Raw genomic sequence first — 22,691 nt, 5'->3', positions numbered from 1 at the left:
CGTGGATGCTGCTGAGAGGTGCCAGCCAGCCTCATGAGAGTCACACTTCATTTGGCTCTGTGCTCAGTACCCTTTTTATAGAAACTAGAGATAAGTGACAGGTCTCTAGGTTAAGCCCTTATATTATCTGTTAATAAGGAAGGGTTTATTAAAAGTAAATTTCTGAATTTGTATCATCTTTGAAAAAAGCATCTTAAAATTCTGTCTTTGTATGAAACCATTCCTTTCTTGGATTGCCACAAAAATCATCGTTATTTTTAGCTAATATTTATTGAGTGGTTATTATACGCTAGACATTCTAAGTGTTTCATTAAAAAACTTATGAAGGTATAATTTACATACAATGGAATGTACCTGTTTTAAGTGTATATAGTTCATTGAATTTTGACAAAAATTCAATGTAACCAACAAACAGATGTAAGAATTTCCATTACAACAAAAACTTCCCTCATACCGTTACAGTCCATCCCTTCTCCTCACCTGTGGTCCCTGGCAGGTACTGATCTGTTTTCTGTCGTCATGTTTTTCTTTTTCTACAACTTCATATAAAAGGAATCCTGTAGTACATAGTTTTTTGTATGTGGCATCTTTCACATAGCCTAATACTTTTGAGATTTATCTATGCTGTATCAATATGTCGGGTCTTTTTTATTACTGAGTAGTAATCCATGTAAAGAGTGTAATCTATCGCAATGGTAACACAATCTATGTTGTCACCAGCCCTTTCTTCCACATGTGACTCTACTGAATTCTGTAGTAGACTTCCAAGAACACTGTTGTAATCATCCTAGCCAACACGAAGAGGAAAAGAGGTCACAGGCAGGAGAATTTTGGGCTAGACTGAAAATTCTGTGCACATTCTTTTCTGCTCACCAAGAACCACGAGGGTGGCCGGGGAATGCAGTTGTGCTCAGGAAGAAGAATAAACAGGTGCGAGAAGCATCCATCAGAAAGTTATTAATGCAAGATTTCAGGCGTTGCAAAAAAATTCCATTCTTTTTAGAAATGAAAAATATATGGAACGAGAAATGGGAGAGAAAATAATAGAATGACAGTTGCTTCTCAACAAATATACATGACATAATTTAGTATCACATAATTATGCCTCTTATTCTCATTTAGTAAATGAAAAAGCCTCACTTCTAATAACTTAAAAGGATAACTAACATGGATTAAGTATCTGCATTCTGAAATATAATGTAATAGATATTTAATAGGCCTAGTTTCATATTTTACATTAACTCTGGAAAATAACTATTATCATCTTTATATCTCGTATGAGGAAATAGACTAAAATTTTTAAAGTAGATAATTCGAGATCATAGGGCTAAAAGGTATAATACACAGAATTCAAACCTATGTCAATCTCACCTTAAAGGCTGGGAATTTTTATTACATATAAAATCAAGGTGTTATCTTTTAAACCACTGAATTGTTATAACTCCACTCCTAATTGCTTAAAAGGTAGTATTTTTAGTACTCTCTTTACAGACAACATATTCTACATCTCACATATTTTAGATCGCATTATAGATCTGTCTGAAATTATAGACTATGGATCGAAGGATATAAAGCAATATAATATGAACATATAACATGAGACCAAACAGTATTGTTTTATGAGGAAGCATTTTTTTTGGGAAGCATTTTTGAAGGCATTAAAAAAGAACTTTAGATATAGAATATATAAATTTTGTCAGCCAAAAGCCACACATACTTCTTGAAAGGCTAGGTTGTAGAAAAATCTTTTGGAAGCCAAAATATTCTTTTCAAAATATTCTTTTCAGACACACAAGCATACCTTTAGTTTATTGCCCGTGCATTTTGTCTGACACATTACTCAGTGTCACTCAGGGCTTGGGAAGATATTTTTGATTCAATAGTAATTACTCTGGAGGTGATGAGATCTGAAGGTTCTGCAGATGGGTACTTTGATGGAAGAACCATTTACTTTTAGAAAGCAACGTTGCTAGAAAATGGATACATTTAGAAGTAAATTGCAAATCAAACGACCCCAGTTTTGACTCATTGTTAATGAGCAAAATATCCAGAAACTTCTACTGCCGGGATCTTAAAATCATGTAGGTAAGTAAGCATTGGAAAGGCCATTATTTTTTTAGTCTTAGCAGAGAGCTAACTTAGGCTCAAACTTCATTTTTGATGTAACCATTTTTACAGGTTTTTTTTTTTTTTTTTTTTGACACAGCATGTCAAAATGGCTACCTCAAAATGTAAGGAACAAGGGGAAGAGGAGATAAATTTGAGAATATTCTGGAAGTGATAATCAACGAGGCTTGTAAATTAATTGGATATTATAGGCAGCAAAAGAGAAGGGAGGAGAAAGAATCACAGGTTAGATCCAGGTTTCTAGCTTAGGTGACCACGCGATCTCGGTGCCAGCAAATGAGATGGGGAACACGGGAGGAGGAAGAGTGGGCTTCTGGGTGGGGGTGAGAGTTAGTCCGTTTTTAGATATTGATGAATTTGAACTCACTGTGGAACATTAACGTGGAACTATTTCCAGGTGTTAGAAATAGTCTTAAAGTGTGAGAGACGTTTTATAGCTGGAGATAAAGTTTTTGAGAGTCATCAGCATTAAGTAATGAGAATGGCGGAAATTACCTTGGGGGAAGATGTGGGAAACATGGGTTAAAAGTAGAATTTACGGGATCACTAACATTTTAGGGGTAGATGCAGGAAGAGATAGCCTGGCTAATGGATCTGCAGAAAAATGATTTCAACAGGAGAAGGACTCAGAGTATAGTAGATAGTACGCTGAGCACTCAGAGTATAGTAGGTAGTACGCTGAGGAGTGGAGACTGGCCAGGAGGATGGGGTGGGCAGTGCCATCAGACAGAACATCGATGTTCAACGTGATGAGGACCGAAAATCGCTAATAGGGTTTGGTAAATTTGAGAGGCTACTGAACCCCTATGGAGGAGGTGTTCATGAAGCTGGGAAAGGATTGAGGATTGTTTAGAGATGGGGAAGGGGAGGACAGTGTTTTATTTTTTTTTTTAAAGAAGGTTGATGAGAAGAAGAGGAAAAAGGTTAGGCTGAAAACACGGGGTCATATCGGGCCAAGAAAGGGCATTTTTGGAGTGTAAGAGATTTGAGCTTATCTGTAGTTGGAAAGGGAGAGCTAAAAATAGAGAAGCATAACCTGCCCGGCCCTGAACCACGCAGTGAGCCCCTGACGTGCCTCTGTGTCTTTGCAAACGCCATCACTCTGCTTTGAGGCATTTTCCACTTATGTTCACCTGAGTAAGCTCTTCAACAAAGGCATGTTAACAGCCAAAAGAAAATAGTAATTTTAGCATAGGGCAGTTTCTATACTTAGAAATGTTTCAAAATATTTTCGATGACATTTTCAGTAAGTTGCTCAAGCAAATTGCATTAAAATGTATTTAATGCAGATTGGCAGAGTGAGGAGCTTGGCAAGTCCACTTATCAAAAATCAATGGTGAAAGTCGATAAAGTTGTCAAAAAGCAGTCAGTTTAGAACTTGAGAAAGTGACTAAAATGGTTTTAAAAAATCGAGAGGCATTTATTCAAGAAAAACTACTGAACCCGTGAGAACAGTCTGGGCTGTTCTAGCCCCCGAGGCCTCTCCAGACTGCTCATTCCCACCGCTGATTGTCACGCAGTTTGACCAGGCCGGCGAGCTGTGAAATTAGTGGCTTTGCTGCAGCTGCTGGAAGGGGCTCACTGCATTTGGAGCAAAAGCAGAAAGACCTCATATCTCCAGAACGGTGTTGGAAATGGCAGTGATTTTTGTGGCAAAAGAATGGGAAGGCCAGTACGTAGCCAGTAGCAGGCGGTCGTAATTCTGATTGGGAAAAGCATGGCGTGGCCAGAGTTTTAGCCAGGAGTCTCAGGAATGACTGGCCTTCTTAAGGTCCTGTGTGTCGCTGGTGGTCTGGAAGGCTGTACACGTGTCAAGGCTGTGCGCACACTCAGGAGAGCTCAGCGGTGGCCCTCGCTCGTCACACGTCTGTGCTGGACGTGAGGCCTTGCAGGTGTGTGGTGGAGATGTGTCTCCAGAATCCTCTCTTCCGAGTGGCTTGGCATTTTTCTTTTTTATTCCACCTGTGTTTCAGGTGCAGTAAATGGCTGAAGGCCTCATTCTCCCACATCCGGGCCTTAGTCTCCCTGAATCTAGCTAGAATCTAGTCACTGAGAATCGACCTCTCTCTGGCCCTGTCGTTTCTTGCCCTGGGTTATGGCAGTGCCTCCTAACTGGTCTCTCGCCGGGCACGCTTGTCCCCGTCCTCCTCGTCTACGTCGCACACACCAGCTGTAGTCATCCTTTTGAAATTTGTCAGTGACTTCTCTTCTCGAGACCCTCTGTTGGCTGCTTGTTGCCTTCAGCCAGACTTCTTCTACCCTGGCTTATGAGGCCTTATGCGATCTTGCTGTCTGATTTTGACCTTTCTGACTTTATTTCCTACCACTCCCTGTCTCACAAATCCCACACTTGTCCTTTAGCCGTCTGCAAACATGCCAGGTGTGCTCTCGTGCTTTTGTGCTATTGCACGTGACGTTTTCTCTGGCCAGAACCCTGTTTTTCCGTGATTACCACACGTTCTCTCTCCCCTTTCTAATCTTTCCTCGGATGCCGCTTTCTCAGGAAATGGTACGAATAATAATAATGAACAAGTAATAAATAAATGAAATAAATGTTATAATAAATATTACAATAATGAACGTATATTTTTTCTTTTATAATGCATCAAAATAATTCGATACTGAGAAACACTAGAAAAACAGGTAACATTTCCGGAATTAAATCTGAAAATATGAAAAACACATAAAAATTTCAATTTCTTATTCTGGTATATGTCTGAATAAGAACAAGTCATCAGATTTGTTTTTCTCTAAAATTTTTTCACTATTTGAGATGTCACCTTGTCTTTTGAAAATGTGTTAGCCATCACCTGTGTTAAAAAAGCTACAAAAATCACAGAGTAGGAAGTAATAGTTTCTTTTCTTTTATAGATCAGGCATTTCATACATTTTCAATACACTTTATTATTAGTTCTGTAATTGACATTTCTGTCAACGCAAGCATCAAAAGTTAGAGCTGGAGGTGGCATAGAAATGTTTTCCTGCTGGGGATTGGAGTATTCTTTTATTTAATTATTTTTAACAATTTGCCTGTCAGAGCAAGAGTGGAAGTTCAAGTCAATCTGAATTGTCTTGCCTTAGCCTGTAATTTAACTAAAAAGGGATGCAGATTTAAAAGGACTAAAATTGCCCTTAATTTTTGGGGAAAGATCTAAAGTAAAATGAATTAAGGTATCTTTGCATATTTTTAAAATGCTGTTCAAAAAATGAAGTGCGTTAAAGGGTATTAATTTGGATGCAAGGAATCTGAGGAGAAAGTTCAGTTCATCAGTGCAACATTATAGGGGTTATTTTTAAAGTTACCTTGTCAGCATTACATACTCCCACATGTTTTGAAGTGCTCCTGCTTTTGAAATTTGAGGTGCGTTTGGCATTGTTTCATCTGAATTTCAAAGTAGCTTTCTGTCTGTTGACCTCATACTTGTATAGTAAGTTCTCGTTAACCATGTCGGCGATAGATTCTGTGACTTCAAGCAAAACCACATATAACGTAACCAGTTTTAACATAGGCTAATTGATAAGCAGGAGTTAAGTTCCTGCTGCATCTGAGCAATGTTCCAACGTTATTGGGGGACCCGCTGTGTTTAGGTACTTGTAACATGGGTAGTACGTTATAGGAGGGCGACAGATGATTTCCTTTAGGATACATGCCCAGGTAATCATAACAGACCGGATTCACACCAATACTAGGTAAGCTTTACTCTCGGTTGTATCTTTTATGTTTAGTATAATCTGCTTTTAGTATAATTTGTTTTTTAGCATAATTCGTTTTTGTATTTGGATTGGTTAAAATGCTCTCTAAAAAAAATGTCCCCTTCATTTAAGTGACTGTTAGCTGTGTAATGGTACTTTTAACTCTTTATAACTAGAGAGCAAAATAGTCCCAAACTTAGCTAGAAGTTTATTTTCTTTTAATTTCTTAATTCATAGTCTGATTAGAGAAAAAAAATCACAACTTTTCCTATAGAAACCGGTTTGCAAGTGAAAAGTCTTTATATTCAAATGAAAAGAAGGGAGAGGATATGTAAAACAAATGAGTTTTTAAAGAAAATATAATGATCGAATTGCACTTACATGTGACAAGCACTGGTTCATGAAGTGCTTCTCAAACTTTTAAGTGTACACATGTATTACCTAGAGATCTTGTTAAAACGAAGTCTTTTTCTTTATGTCCAGGATGGGAACTTATCTGCATTTCTAAAAAAAAATAAATCCTCCTAGATGGCACTGTTCTTAGCTACACCGTACTTTAGTAGCAAAACTTTAAATTACCTACTTATATTAATTTATTTAATACTAATATCAAGCCTATACAGATGATGCTATTATTATAGCCATTTTACAGATGAGGAAATATGTTCCAAAAAAGTAATCTTAGCATGCTAGATAATATTTCTTTGTAATCAGATACTTTCTATATTTATAAAATATGTGTGTATATAGGGAGGAAAGGACTTTATAATTTTGTTATCGTATTCTTGCATTTTTGTATTATCTCTTCCCAACAAGTTAAAATGATTAAAAATATATTCTATAAGGGAAGGTACTTGGGAGAAAGTGGAGGGAGAGAGTGTATTAGTTTTCTATTGCTCCATAACAAGTTACTGAAAATTATAGCATCTTAAAAAACATTTATTATCTCACAGTTTCCATGGATCAGTGTCTGGGGATGGCTTAGTTACGTCCACTGTTTAGGATCTCCTGAGGCTGTGGTCAAAGTTTTGGTTGGGGTTTTGGTCTCGTCTGAGGCTTGGGGTTCTCTTCAAAGCTCACGTGATCATTGGCAGAAGTCATTTCTGAGCAGCCGTAGAACTCATGGGTCCTTGCTTCTTCAAGACCAGCGGGGCACCCTCTCTACTCTGAGGGAAGGCCAAAATCCTCTTTAAAGCTTTACCTGATTAGGTCAGGCCCACCCAGGATAGTCTTAACTGAAAGTCAGACTGATTGGGGACCTCGTATCTGTAGAATCCCTTTTCCTTTGCTATATAGCGCAACCTCGTCAGAGCCATGACATCCATCGTATTCATATGTCCCACCCATACTCCAGGGTAAGGATTATACAGTCAGGAATCTTGGGGGCCATTTGGAGCTGCCTATCACAGAGAGCCATATACCAGAAATGAAGCAAATTATCATTTTTCAAGCATCTGTTCTGGAACAGCCACTTTTGCTTACATTTTACTTCACTTAATGGTCACTATAACTATGGAAGACAGGTACTGTTACTTTCCTCAGTTTATAAGTGTGTATCTCATTTCTCCTGTTGAGCTAGGCCCTATCGAGGATATAAACACAGAATTAGCTAAACAAAAAATGATCTAAACAGCCCTTCAAAACGGTACACGATGAATTGCCGAATGAGTTATAAGAGCAGTGATTGCTATAGGTTTCTAGTGTCTTTTCTCTAGCTATTTCTTTTACTTACGAAACCCTCACCATTTTTGCTTGTTGAAGCCAATGTTCGCCTATCAGCGCTAATGACATTTTCCTCATGATAACCTCTACTTATTCCCAGTCAGAAGTGATCTCTTGTTCTCTGAGTATAGAATTTTACTATAATTTAGCTTAATGGCATTTACTATATTTCATGTTAAATCATAGTTACATGTATCTTCTCTTCCCTACTTGACCGAGAATTCCTTCTGAGAAACTTTGATCCTTACTCATCTTTGCATCTGTCCCCTGCTGGGCCTCTCAGTTCAACACAGTGGGTCATCAGTAAATGCTAGTTTTAATTCACTGTCAGGTGACCAAGTTAGGGAAAGTTTGAAAGAGTCAGTGGGATTTGGAAAAGTAGAAGGTCGGCAGCGTAGCATTGTGACATTTGTGAAAACAAGAAGTGTAGACAGACGCCAGCAGACTCTGAACCGCCTGGGTGACAGTGAACGTGAGGCTAGAGGGGCAGCTCGAGAGCAGGCCTCGAGGAGGCTCACCGGAAACATCGATCAGCATAGACCGTAATCGTGTAACGTGATGGAGAATCACCGAGGGATTTTGAGCTAGTGTATGGCGTGAGGAAAGGTTTGAATTAGGAAGACCAAGCTGGCAATAAGCTATGGTAAATGCAGTTAAGAACCGTGAAGCATCTGCGATACGTACATCTGATTTGAGGAGAGAAAGCCTGAACAAGGATGCTGGTCCTCGAAATGGAAGATGACCGATTGTAGGGGAATAATTGACATGAGAAGGCAAGTGAGTCGTACCTGTGTTGAATCGTTATTCAAAGGCTCGGTGCTGGGCTCGCTCAACCTGGAGGAGAGCGTATTGGTACATCAATTAATTTCATTCCTTTAAGAAATATTTGTGTGCCTACCATATTTTAGCACTATTCTTAGTTTCTGAGAGTGACAAAAGTTCCTTTAAGGTTACTTACATTTCAGGTGGGAATAAACTTTTTAAATCATTTCAGTAATTAAGTAATGCTATGAAATATCAGTGTGTATTGCATTTGACCCAAATATAATCAAGTGCTAAATCTGTGCTTGGATCCTACGTGCTGTGGGATTAATTTAGAATGTCATTTGGGTTCGTGGCCCTTTCCTCTACAGAAATCCAGGGGTGTGTCAAAAGCAGCTGCGTTCTAACCACTGGAGGGTTGAATATGATTGAGTCCCATGTCAACTGAACGCAAGCATTTAATATTAATTTGCTCCTCTGTGATTTGTATTTCATTTAAAATACAAAATCGCTGTGATTAATTCATGGGTATGATCCGCTAAAGTCTAATCTTATTTCACCTCAATGATATGGTAATGTTTATATTTAAAATACAGTGTCTCTAAGGAATGAAAATCCATAGCATTCAATAGAAAGTAAACTACCTTCTCTTGTTTCTAGGTTGCATGTCTTTTGCCCTGTTTCCCCTCTCCACTCCCAAAAGTGTAGTTTTAAAGAGTAATCGAACTTTCAGTTTAACGAAGAATGTATTCATTTCTTGCAGGATTATTTTTGTCTATTTCCTGGAATCTAGTGTCTTATTTTTTTTTTTTAAGTGGTAAGATTCTTGAATTTGGCAGATCGAAATCTGAGTCTAACATGTTTGTCGTATATGGGAATGATTTCTATTATATTTAAATCGTAAAATACATAGTCTAGTTTTTAATATTTATTATAAGAATACCCTAATTTAAATGAAATCTATTGTTCTTTTGGAAAATATAGTATTGGACATTTAAAAAATTCTTTCGTCTTTAATGTTTTGATGCAAATAAAAATGAATAGTTTTTCTGAGATGGTCCTGGAGTTGACAAACTATGGCCCACAACCTGTGTTTTTATCTGGCTTCTGAGCTAAGAATGGTTTTTATATTTTTAAAGGGTTGTTAATAATAATAGCCTCTACCCCCAAGAAAAATATAAAGAAGGAAAGAAGAGAATATGTGACAGAGCCAAAGTTATTCACTACTTGGTTCTTTACAGAAAAGTGGCCACCCCTGATAGTCACGGCATATTTGTGAATAGCTCTAAGTAAGTTTTATGAATTCCTAAAACTCTGTGGAATGTACTGTTATTACTATACTTTCTTATAGTCGATGTCACTTTTTGTTAGTTATATTTCGTTACATAATAAATGCCTGTCGTATTCGTGCTCCAAAATAGACTGTTCTTATAAAACCTTTTACTGTGAATAGTGTCTTATAGTAAAATTTTATTGTATTTCTAATGGGAAGTATCTAAAAAATAAAGATTTTTCTGCATTTTGAAATGACCCTAAGTGGAGCAACTCAAATTTCGTTAGTTGACTCTGTGCTTAATAGAAAATATATTTGAAAGGAAATATGAGAAGGAGCAAGAAAAAAAGAAACGCATGCTCGAGTCCGTCTTTCCCCATGTGGGAGCGGGGCAGGCACGGGGTGTCTAACAATTTGGTAACATTCGAGCTACGTCTGCTGTCGGTGTGGCAAGTCCCAAATGTGTATTTAATTCAAACTATCGTACGTGGATCATCTAACAGCAAAAGCACGTCTTAAGATCATAAAAATATATCTTTTAAATATTTACATATAAGCTCTTTCAGGTAGTTTTAACTTTGTAGTAAGTATAAGATTGTGCATACAGTAAATATGAGTTGTAAATTTTATATCGTATGCATTTAGAAAAGAGTTAAGTAAGTGCTGAATTTAAAATGCTCCGATTTGGTTAAGCTTGTATAGGTTTGGTTTTCTTGGTGGTCTTTTTTTTCTTTCGGTGTTTTTGTTTTCGTGCTGGTGTCCAATTTGGTTTATTTAGTACTTTGTAGGTATACTGTTCACAATATCTGAATCATTATTAATGTGATGATACACTATCAACAGTTAAGTGGTCATGTTTCCCTTTTAGTTCTAATTTGTTAAAAATGTTCATTTCAGGAGTTATAAAATTAATTTTGAATTAACTAGTACCCCCACAGGAAGTTATCCCTAGTTCGTTCTTAATTAGTGCGATTTTCATGTCATTCTACTGTGCCTGCAGCTGTCTGTCATCATTTTTCTAACTGCAGTGTGACAAATGCCTCACATTTCCCACCCTAGTCCTCCAAATTCTCCCGAATGCCAGATAATGTGATGCTTCTTTGCCTGGCTTCATGCCTCAAACTTCTTGAAAGGTGGAAATTAAAATTAATGTATAATTTATCTTAGAGACATTGTCACAGTGCTGCCTTTGTGATTTCCCTATCAGCACTCTCTGAAAATATTATCGAATAGGAGGAAGATTGGTTAGGAAAGAATATTAGAAGGTAAGAGGGAGGTTGAATTCAATAAAAGTGATTAGCACCAAGGCTAGTGCTACATCAAGTTCGGATGAAAACATGTTTCTTATCGATATTATTCAGAATTTACATTTTATACCAAGATGTTTTTATTTGAAATCCTTGAAATTTAACTAAAACGGGATTTCCTCCCTCTTCATTAAAACCCCGTCCTCCTACTTAATTTAATTCATAGAATGATTGGGAATTAGGAGAAAATCTTCGATACCTGAAGTTGGCACAAAATTTCATTCTTGTCATTACTTTTTTGAGGAAAATAATTATGCCCCGAGGATTTTTTTGTTTTGTTTTATTGAAATACGTTTCAGGTATATAGAAATCTTACATATTTACATGCAAAGCAATTATATTGTAAATGAAGTTATTATAAATCGATACCTTTTTGAAGACTGGAAGGTTTAATTTAATTCTATAAACGTCTTTGTTGATAGTAGGGCTGACTTTTAAATGATGGATCAATGACTTTTGTCCTTGAAGGGTCAGTGACTGGCTAAATGCCACATAGTCTTTATAGAAATTTGACTTGATTTTATGTCTTTCTATTAACATTTTTATGTGTAATTTTATTTTCCTAAGTGGTTCAGTGAAGCATGTGTTAGAAAAATTGTCTAGATCCAGCATGCAAAGAGGGTAAGAATTTTTATTCACAATGATATGCTGTCGATAGCTTTTTAAGTGGTAGCCTAATGAAGAGAGGAGATTGATTAGAAACAAGCTAGACTTCTTACAATAACTATTATTGTTGACAAATGATGAACCAAATGTAATAGAAAAACCCCCAAGTGGATTTTCTCTGACATAAACTTATAATAATAACATGTTCTGTTTTTTCCAAGCGAATAATGTTGATATGTTTGTCATTTCAAATTTTCCTTGTATGTGAATCGAATAGAATAGTTTTTGACTGAGAAAATCATTTACTTATCAAATCATTAGGATGTGTAAATAAATTAACAGAACTACTGAAAAATCGTCAGTGTAAAGCCAGTTAAAGATTTATGATTTGGGAAGATAAGCAGCTTTGCATTACTTAGAAAACAAACACACAAAAACATATGGGGTTTTCTTTTCTTCTTATTGTTTAAAAATTGTAAATAAATATAAAATGGACCCCCACTGCCCACAAATTCTAATTCTTAGGAGAAATATGTACCTTTTCCAAAAGGAACGTTGAGTGTATCCTGTTTGGCAACTTACTTTTCTCATTTAATTTTTTGTTATGACCACTACATTAAACTATTTCTATTTTTAATTGAGTAGTATTCTATGGCATGGATAGAGCATAATTTACTTTTCCATTTCTCCTTGAAGGTGCTAAGAACAGTTTTCATTTTTCTTTTTTGCTATTACAAATATTATAAAGAATACTCTTCCTTGTACATATACTCTGAAGCACGCACGCAGATTTCTAGAAATTGAACTGCTATAGTGTGCACAGTCTGGTTTTTGATGGGTATGTTAAATAGTTCCCTAGAAAGCCTGCAGGTTTATGTCCATTTCTGGAGCATGTGTCTGAGCACCCGTTCCCTCAGACCTTCACCAACAGTAGATTTTGTCAGTCTTTTAAATATTTACATTCTTAATGGTGATAAATAGCATCTTATTTGATTTACAGTTCCCTGATTACAGGTGATTAGGCTAGTCGATTTTAATTTTATAAGTGCCTATATGACTTCCAAACCTCACGAACGCTGCCCTTCCTGTCAGAGATTTAATAGTTCACAACACTTACAGTCAGATTCTAAACATCTCATTTGGTTTGTGTGTCTGCCTGCATGTGAGTCTAAAGGGAAGTCGGAACGACAGCATTGCTTTGGCCGTGATGTGGGAAGAGTCAGGAAAAAACATTACGAATCCTCTTCACTCAAAGCCACACCTTTGGGATTTTATCCATTAAGAAGTATGTATTGTTTGGGGACCCCAGCACACCATGAATGTGAGAGGAGGGGACTTCGCCTTCCCCTGGGACGCTCTCCTTCCCTCCCAGGCGTTTATCGAGTGCCTGCTCTGTCATTCTCCGTATGTGCGAGTGTGTCGTTACTTCAGAGGATGTGTCCTCAGTCAAGAATTCACTGTATGCACTGAAAATATTCATGAGAATGGGCTGCATTATGCGGCCGATACTGGGACATAAACTCCTCAAAGGCAGGAAGCATGTCTGTTTCTCTTTTTTTAAGGTTGGTCACGTAGTGAGTGCTCAGCAAATATTTGAATGAGTGAATAGTTGATTAATTGAGTTTTGGTTCATTTTACTTGTATATATTTTTTAACTTCTGCCTCAATTCATTTTTTGTAAATAGATAGGGTAGATAGAAATCAGATACACATGTAGTAGTGGTATGGACTTCATATATCTGATTTCTTAAATCATCAGTTTATTAATACACAAAGAGGACGCATCATTATAATATCAGTGACCATTTTCTTGACTGTCTACTATAAAGTAGGTAGAACTCTCCCTCCCTTAAGTGGACCTTCCTCAGCGCCACTGCATACGTTATGTTGTTCCTTGTTTGGAAGGTAACTTCTGTGAGCCTCCTTTTTCTCATCATTTAGACCTCAGTTCAAGGCTCAAGTGTCACCTCTTCGGATCTTCTTGTCTTCCGTGACCACTTCTGGCTAAAGTAGCCCCTCAGTCCTCTTTAAATTTTTTTCTGCTAGCCTTCCGTTACACTCTGAAGCATTGTTAGCCTTCCACCCATCTTGCTCTAATGGTGCTTTGAACACACCGCTAAAATAATTCTTAAAATACTTTATTTATTTATAAATATGGTCTTTTAAAAAATTCATTTCTCTCACCTTCTAGAGTGTGAGTTCTAGAGGGGCAGATGGTACTTTATTCTTTGAGTTCCCATTGCCTAATATGCAGCAAGTGTTAAGTAAATATTTGTTTAATGAATGGGAATCTCTTTGAAATGTTAGATTCATAGAAGAGCAACATTTTGTGTTTTAAAAATCTGTTAACGGAAGTTGTAATAGGTGATACAGGGGTGACTAAGTGTTCAGAGAAGAGTTAGCATACTAGGCTTCTGACAGCTATCTTTATAAAAGCGTGCGTGCGAGGTTGGCCTTGGCTGGTATCGGAAAACTTAGATTTTAGGAGGGTTCCCACCATTTCCTAACTAAGAAGATGATTCGTCGTGCCTAAACTGTTTGTACTAACAATATGGTTTATGCTGAATCCCTGCTTCCCTTCTGGAGTCTGGATTTGGGAACATGCTGGGCAGAGGGGACTTATGTGACCAGCCCCAACAGAAACCACAGATGCTGAGTCTCTCCAAAGAGCTTCCCTGGTAGACAGCACTTCACATGTGCCGTGGAGGAATTAAGTGAGTCCTCTGTGACTCTGCTGGGAGAGGACTCTTGGCAGTTGGCCGTCCAGACCTCACCCCAGGTGCCTTCTTCCTTTGCTGATTTTGCTTTGTATCCACTCACTGTAATAAATCATAAGTGTAAGTTCGCAGCATGTAATTGCTGAGTCCTGTGAGTCTTGCTAGCAAATCACTGAACCTGGGGGTGATTTCGAAGACCTTTGACATAATAAGAGAGGTAAATTTTCTCCACTTGTCATTCAGGGAGAGATGACAGTTAATAAATAAACAAGACAAATATCGAGAAATAATAATAATAATGTCATTCATATAATTGAAGTTGATTGACTGTTCTGGGTAGCTACTTTAGACTGAGTGTTCTGCAAAAAATTTCTCTGAGGAGGTGGCATTTAAACTAAGACCTGAGAGATGAGAGGAAGCCAGTCATTGGAAGATGGGGAAAGAGCATCTCAGGAGAGGAAACGGTGCAGAACGTCAGAGGTGAAACTGGGCTTGGTGTGTTTGAGGAAGAGAAAGGAGGAAGGATGACCAAAGGGTAAGGGACAAGCAAGAGAGTGGTACAAGACAGATGTAGACAGGAAGCCAGGCGACATCAGGTAAGATTTGACTCATGGTGTTAAAACACCATACCAACCGAATGGAGTTAGTTCACTGGACTGGCATTAGAAGCAAGGAGACCATTTGGGTGACTCTTACAGTAATCTCTGCCAAAATGCTGGAGGCTTGGACTAGGCTTGTAGTTTAGAGAAGGGTAAAAGTAGATAGGTTTGAGATATGTTTTGGAGATGGAGTCAACAGTGTTGGGTAATTAAATGTAGGCGACAAGGGTAAACGGTTTCAAGAAGAACGTGTAGATTTTCGGTATGAACAAGTGGATAGTGCTGTCATTTATAAAAATGGACGATGTAGGGAGATCAGGCAAATACGGTTATTGGAAGAAAATTAAGAGTTTTGTTTTGAGATCTTATTAGATACCCAGATGGAAGTGTCATCTAGGCAGTTGATATATAGTTTCTGAAAATATTGAGGTTTTATTTATCAAACATTAATTGAGTGCTACCAGTTGCCAAGTACTTCGTTTAAGGTGAGGAATACAATGACTGGAACAGTCTCTCTGTCTCTTTCTGAAGTGAGTAACTTGGTCCTAGAAGGAAGGCAGGCAAGTATTCAGGGAGCTACTGAGAGATGTGTTATTACAGGGCCATGCAGAGAACACTTAGCAGACTCATCTCAATGGCACTCATACTCCTAAATTTTGAGTTTTTCTCAAAATCCATTATTTTCTGTTGCTTTCACAATTATACTTTTACTGCCACTTTTGATTTTTAAAGTCCTTATGTGCAAGAGCCAGTCTTAAAGACTAACCTAAATCTGTTCTGGCACTTTCTCCTTCCCCACATTGTGTTTTATACTTGGCAACCTCTTTACCAGTCAGTATGCGTTCCATTAAATAGAACCCATTTCCTCCAGATTTTGCCTTCTCCTCCCATCCCATCTCCCCCATTTAGGAAACGTTTATCCATCTCTGTTTCTCCTTCCCTCCTTCTCTTCCTCTGTACACATGTACACACACATTCACATATGTGCACACATACATGTTATACATACACTACATACGGATGGATGGGTGGTTACTCTATCTTTATCATGTCTAGTTATCTAATTTTTTTTTTAGTAACTCAACTTGGTTCATGGTAAGTATAGACTCTCAGGAGGGGAATATAAAAAATTCGAATGCAGACGTGAACCCGATCTCACTGTTATTTCCTGACTGCCTGGTTTCCTGTGGCTGCTTCAGCTAGTTTTGTGGGCGTTTCCCCTTCCTTTTCATTTTTTCGAGAGTATTTTCCCTTTCAGAATTACACTCCCGGTGGAAGAGGGCGATCCGCCCCGCTAGAGAGGCCTCGAGTGTGTTGCGTACCACGTGGTCGATGGGAGTGAGCTTCCTTTCCACCCAGTGGCTGAACTTGAGCTCCCCTGATGGACTCTTTCTCCTGCTTTTCCCTCTAATTGATTGGCTACCTTTAAAAAAGTCATTCTTTGAAGGATGTGTTTTAAAATAATCCTTTAACATAACTATTTATATATAGCAGGTCCTCGAATTATGTCCATTTGTTCAACAGATGCTGTAGGAACTTAACTCTTGTGTATATCAATTAGCTTATGGTAAAATTGATTTTGTTATACTTCATTTCACTTAAAGTCACAGAACCTATTGATGACTTACTGTATATTCTTTCTTATAATCTGCCAGATTCTTTCCTCATTTACCACCCCTCAATTTACTTTGCAAGTCATAGGTAATACATTCAAATGGACATGCTCAAATTTTTAAAATTTTATGACTATACTAACCTCTCTAAACATGTCAAGTTGTATACATTAAATATCTATAGCTCTTTATATGTCAGTCAAAACTCAGTAAAGAAGTCTAAAAAGAGAGAAAATGGGCAGAAAATTGAAATGCATTTCCAAGTAGCTGAAATGCAAAATATAAATAAATATCTCAATAAATTCTAAATGTCATTAATATCCCAGAAAAAAACATAAAAAGCAACAAACACATACACACGAAAGAATATACTAACCTTGCAATTAAGAGAGCAGTTTGCTTAATGTTGTTAATTGTCCTTCCGGTGAGGAGTCTTGGCTGCCCTAGTTCTCTTGAGTATGGCTGACAGGTTTTGGTGATGCATTTTTATTAATCACTTATGCATAGCAACTACAGGGATTATTAATTAGAAACCTGTAATTAGATTCGGAATGACAGTGATGATGATTTAGTTGGAAAGAAGTCATGCGATGTGTGGTCTCCTCTACCTTGAATCTTCTCTCTATAATAAATCATCTTGCTTTTGTCAGTGGGAAATGTTATAATTTTTCAGAAATTAAGGACGATCTTTTGTTCGACTTCAGTAATTTACATTTGTATATCAGCTTCCATATAAAACAAGTATATTATGACATGAGAAATGAGAGGTTATATATATTCAAGGTCATACAAATATGATTATAGTTTTTGGCTTTCCAAAATGATATTATATGTTACTAACCAAAATAAATTACTTTTCTACTGTTTTAGTTTGACGGGTATCATACAGACCTGTGTTTTGCACAATTAATAAGGTTTTACACAATTAATAAGGATTTCAGGGTTTTTTCTCCCCAGTGTGTTTAGAAGAGAGTTTATAGCAAGCTGTGATTCTCTGCATTTTTTTCAGAAAACATTTATTACTTATTTAAAAAGGGTAAAATTAAGGGGAAAATTTCTGAAAACCCTCAGTCACATTTTATCTGTGCTTACTTTTCAGCTGTTTATTTTGAATAATCCTTCAGTTGAAAAGAGATTTTTTTTGATTAATTTTTTTATAGTGACATTGGTTAAAGAAATCTGGTAAGTTTCAGCTGTACATTTTAACAGTAAGGCATATATATATTTACATTGTGTGTTCACCTCCCATAGTTAGATTTCTTTCTATCACCACATATTTGACCCCCTTTACCCTGAAAAGAGATTTTTATGACCGGCCCATTTGCTCCTAATTTTGTGATTTATTTTTAACTTTATTTGAAAAGCATTCTGTGTATATTTTTTCCTTTTATAATGTCTATCGATACAAGTTCTGAAAATTTTCCTTTATGAATAGGATGAAAAAGTTGCTAATAGAAACACAATTATTTTCCCCCAAAGCAGGGAGTGGCCAAAGTTACAAGAGAGCCCTTAAATTATTTTGATTGAAGTATCTTGCATATTTATTTTATTTGATCTAAAAATGTACAGCTCTTTACCTTGCTTTGGTGTTGCACAATTGTGTTCTGCTCTCTGCATATTAGCAGTCAGTGGATCATAAGAAAAAATAAACGTGGGATGCTCTAGCTTCTACCCCAGTACTCTACATTATAGGCATTCATATTTATTGAATGAAAACAGCTTTTAATAGCTAACATTTATATAACTCTTGCCTTTTGCCAGGCGCTGTCATATGTGTTTGCATATAGTAACTTGCTTAATGCCGACGACTACTCTATAAGGTAGATGCTATTATTATTTCCATTTTAGAACTAGGCAGCTGAAGCACAGAGAAGTTAAGTAGCTTGACCTGGCTCACAGATGGTAAGCGGTAGAACCCGGTTTCAAATCCAGGCCGTTTTTCTCCTGGATCCATTATGATATGAAGGACTGAATGAACCGGACTCCTATTTACCTCTGTCTGCACACAGACGCCCGTGTCCCAGAGGTCACCAATGTTCACGGCACACAGTTTTTGTAGTTGTGATGGATTTTCCTCTCCCCGCCTTTCCTCTCCCCTCCCCTTCAATTATTCATTCAGACAACTTTTAACACTTTTGCGGCCAAGTACGGATCTAGACACTTGAGATATAGAAATAAAGTGAGTCCCCACAGCCAAGAGACCGAAAGTCTGATGGAGGAAGATGCACAGGACAATAGAGAGCAGCACGTAGCCCAGCCAGAAGAGGGTAACCCCTGCCTGAGTTTCCATGGAAAAGTAGGATTTAGCCAAGGATGGGAGCCCCAGCATTCTCTCATTTGTCCTCTTTTTGACCCCGTGTGGGATGGGATTCAGTTGCTTTGTCGGAACCTCCAGAGTTACTCTTCTCCGTATCAGCATGGTTCGCTGTTCCTCCTCTTTTCTTCTTTGTCGTGTTCTACTTGCCAACGTCCTCATCATATTTTTTACTGCACTTTGTTCTCATGCCTTTTTCATTCTTATTTCTTTGTTAGTCTATTTTTTCATCCTGTCTAGAAGCTCTGTCTTATCTATATAGTAGGAACTTTACTTTCCTTCAGCCCCCTTTTTTCCTGTCCAGCAGGTTAGCCGATACATATTAACACACTCATAGTCAGTAGCAGCAAGGGAGACCGGAATCTGGCTCGCACTCGTGGTGTCACTGGAATATCAATTTCATGCCTCCTGAGCATCAAGAGGAACACACCCTGAAGCCTCTCCATTAAATCCGTTGCTCACAATTTAGGGTTTCTTGGACACGTTGCTTTAAATGTGTCTGGCTTTTCCATTCTTGGCTCTGGCTCCCAGCATTTACTAGATATTGGCATTTGGCACAGACTGGTATCTGCTAAATCCCAAGCACAGCCTCCTTTAGAAACATGGCAGGAAAAACTATAAGGAGAGATAGTATTTGACTCTGGTTTCCACCTGAGATTAAATCCTATCTCTTCATCACTTATTAGCAGGGTAACCTTGGGCAAGTTATTTAACCTCTCTGTGCCTCTATTTTCTCTTCTTTAAAGTGGGCATACTAGTAATGACTACCTCATTAGGTTGTTTAGAGGACGAAATGAGATAAAAACCTATAAAACTTAGAATAGCGCCTGGAATATAAATTAAAAAAGCAGACAGACACTTCCAAGAAGACACACAAATGACCAACAGATATATGAAAAGATGCTGAACTTCACTAGCTATTAGAGAAATATAAATCAGAACCACAAGGAGATACCATCTCATACCGGTTAGAATGGCTGTCATCAACAAGACAATAACAAGTGTTGGAGAGGTTGTGGGGAAGAGGGAACCCTCATACACTGCTGGTGGAGTGTAAATTGGTGTAGCCTCTATGGAAAACAGTGTGGAAGGTCCTCAAAAAATTAAGAATAGAATTGCCATATAACCAGCAATCCTTCTTCTGGGTAAACTTCATAGAGTGCTTATGTGAGGTATTCCCAGAGCAGCCATGTTAGTTAAAGTCTACCCTCTTAACCTTCATCCCGGTTTCTAGAATAATATTCACTTTTTGGGTAAAATGTCCTTCCTAATTCTTGCTTATCTGATAGTATCCTAAAAATGTTGAAGCATTTTTCTGTGTGCATGCATAGGTGTTGGTTATATTTTACTATATGTGATAAAATCTTTTTATGTGGATATGACCAAATCTTTTAACCTTGCCAAATAAACCTTTTTCTCTCACATTGATGTTTTTGGTGTTGGGTATGTTGACCTATGTGCATTGATTTATACTTGGACCATTTGGGTTATAGTCGGCTAAGTGATGCTGTTCTTAACACAGATCGCGGTGGGGTCCACTCAGTGCCAGCCCCTGTCACGCTGTGACAGCGCTGAGAAACCTTGGTGCTTGCTGTCAGCCAGATGGATTTTTATCTGGCTTATTTCATCATTCAGACAACATTTCTCTAGCCTTTTCTTTTGTAGTATTGTGTCAAAGGTCTTGTTATAATGTAGGTAAATTGTGCCCATTACATTTGCTTTCTCTACCAACTATATTACCACTTAAAAGATTTATCGAACTTAGAATTACTCATTTTCCCCACTGATTGTAAACTGTAATTCAGCCCTTCTTATTCTTTCTAAAACTATTACTTTCTTTACATTTTCAGGTGTTTTGTAAAGTTGCCGTTTTAAAAGGCCAAGCAGTTGCCTTTAGTCAAAAATATTTTGTGCTTATGATCGTATTTTTAAAACCTTAAAATTTTTTTTTACATTTCAGTTTATTGGTTTGTTTATATCATAATATATATATTTCTCAATTTAATATATTGATATATATATGACCCTAGTTTTAGTATTTGTTGGTCTCACTAATATTAATATTTGAGAATATTCATCTGGGGAGTAGAGCATTATATAGGAATTTCTGATTTTGTTACCATTAGCTTTTACATTTTACTCTTTGGAAAACTATTTATTTGTAGATGTTTTCATACTATGTAAAGTGTGGATAAGTATTTTCATAAAAAGTTTATGCTTTGAAAATATGTATTTGGGCGCTAAAGATATATAAGTGAAGTTCTTACCGTTATTTTTGCAGTGAGTATAATATAAGCATAAGTATTATTTGTTTTTTGTAGGCACATAGTCACATTTCTTATCTTATAATATATAAGTATCTAACATAATATATAAATAATGTGTTTTTTGGTTTTTGTGTTTCTTTTGTAGAGAGTGATAACGAACTCTCAAGTGGAACAGGGGACGTGTCTAAGGATTGTCCTGAGAAGATCCTGTATTCTTGGGGAGAATTGCTAGGAAGATGGTAAAAATTTATTTTGCTTTTTGAAAATTTTATATTACATAATTGAATTTTATATTCACAGTTTGTTGTATTAATTAAAATTAAAATACATGTTTATATATCTTAATATTTCAATGTATTTTAAACACATAACAGTTTAAAAAATATCATTCATAAATGCTCTGTGTTTGGCCAAGTCTTCCACCTGCTGTGGTCTTGTTCAGCCTACTTTTGGAAGCTACATTAGCCTTATTATTTCACTCAGACATAGCATTGCTTAGGGTAGTCAGCGTTACGCTCTGTTGCCAACACATGTAAATATCTATTCTTAACGGATTCCGTTGCTTTTCTTGCTAGGTCTGTAACCACTAACGGGGGCTGTAGAGTTTATAGATACTTATTTCACCACTGATTGTAAAGTATAACTCTGCCTGTTTTATTCTTTCTGACTGAAACTTTACATTTTGGGGTATTTTGTCTGGAAATACAAAAAAAGTACTCTTTATATTTATTATAATTTTTACAAAAGGTAATCTCGAGTATCATATGTTGGTAAAATGAAAAAACCTTGCCAACAGAAATACTCTGCCAAAGCAGTAGAGAGATGTGGAAACGTGCTTTTTACTGAGTACGTGTATGTATATGCATACAGATAGTCTAGGAGAAACTACAAAGTCTGGGACGAATCTCACACATTTTGTACAGTAAGTAGAAGAAGGAACAATGAAAACTTCTTTTATCTTCTTAAGAGACAGGTGCATGTTGTTTATGGTAATCTGTACATATCCTGAGAGTTACATGAGTTAATATGGAGATGTGTATTTACAGATCCAAGAGGCGGAAGGCTCATGACTTCTCATTGTAAACTCTAGAAACTAGGTTTGTCAGATTCCTGACAGTGTCGAGCCTATTGTTTGAAGGAGCTACCCTAAGAGGAAGAGAGGGCCAGCTGCCTTGCCTTTATTAAACAAAGAAAATTTATCTTACATGTACAAATATAAAATATACACAAATATAAAATATAAAAATAAAATGAACACAGTCCAGAGAGTTTATTTAACTCATTAATTAATGGGGAACCAGTAAGATATTAGAACCAATCAAAATGAAGATTCGATTTGGATATTTATGTTCTCTACCTGACAATTCATTTGCATTGCCATGAGCAGGAGTCATTTGCATAGATAGGGACAAAAAACTTTTGCGTTATTACCAGCTTTCTACATGTTATCTTCTGTCTGTTGAGAGTTATAAATTAGCCTAGTTAGGGACAAATAAGGGCGTACACCCTTTTGGCATCAGATAATTTTCAGAAGCTGCCCTCACCTTCTCATATCTTCTGGCCACCTACTTCTGCCTCCTTTCTCTCAGAATGGCCCTCATTCCTTCAGTCACCTCTCGGTGTCACTTGATGGCTTTTCTTTTTCTCTCTTGATTTCTCTGCCCCCCCCCCTTTTTTTTTTTAGAAATGAT

General features: G+C 37.0%; 1 protein-coding gene across 1 annotated transcript in view; it reads left to right on the top strand.

The window, feature by feature from the left end:
- Window positions 1-22,691, top strand: part of RABGAP1L (RAB GTPase activating protein 1 like) — a 393,018-nt gene that overhangs the window by 40,069 nt on the left and 330,258 nt on the right. The window contains exon 12 of the mRNA XM_025044002.1: window positions 21,146-21,239. Within this exon, the coding sequence (XP_024899770.1) occupies window positions 21,146-21,239 (94 nt within the window). The remainder of the gene's footprint in view (window positions 1-21,145; window positions 21,240-22,691) is intronic.

Source organism: Pteropus alecto, unplaced genomic scaffold, assembly GCF_000325575.1.
Source record: "Pteropus alecto unplaced genomic scaffold, ASM32557v1 scaffold101, whole genome shotgun sequence".
NCBI lineage: Eukaryota > Metazoa > Chordata > Mammalia > Chiroptera > Pteropodidae > Pteropus > Pteropus alecto.
The sequence above is the reverse complement of the archived record's forward strand: the minus strand, read 5'-3'. Positions and strand labels throughout refer to the sequence as shown.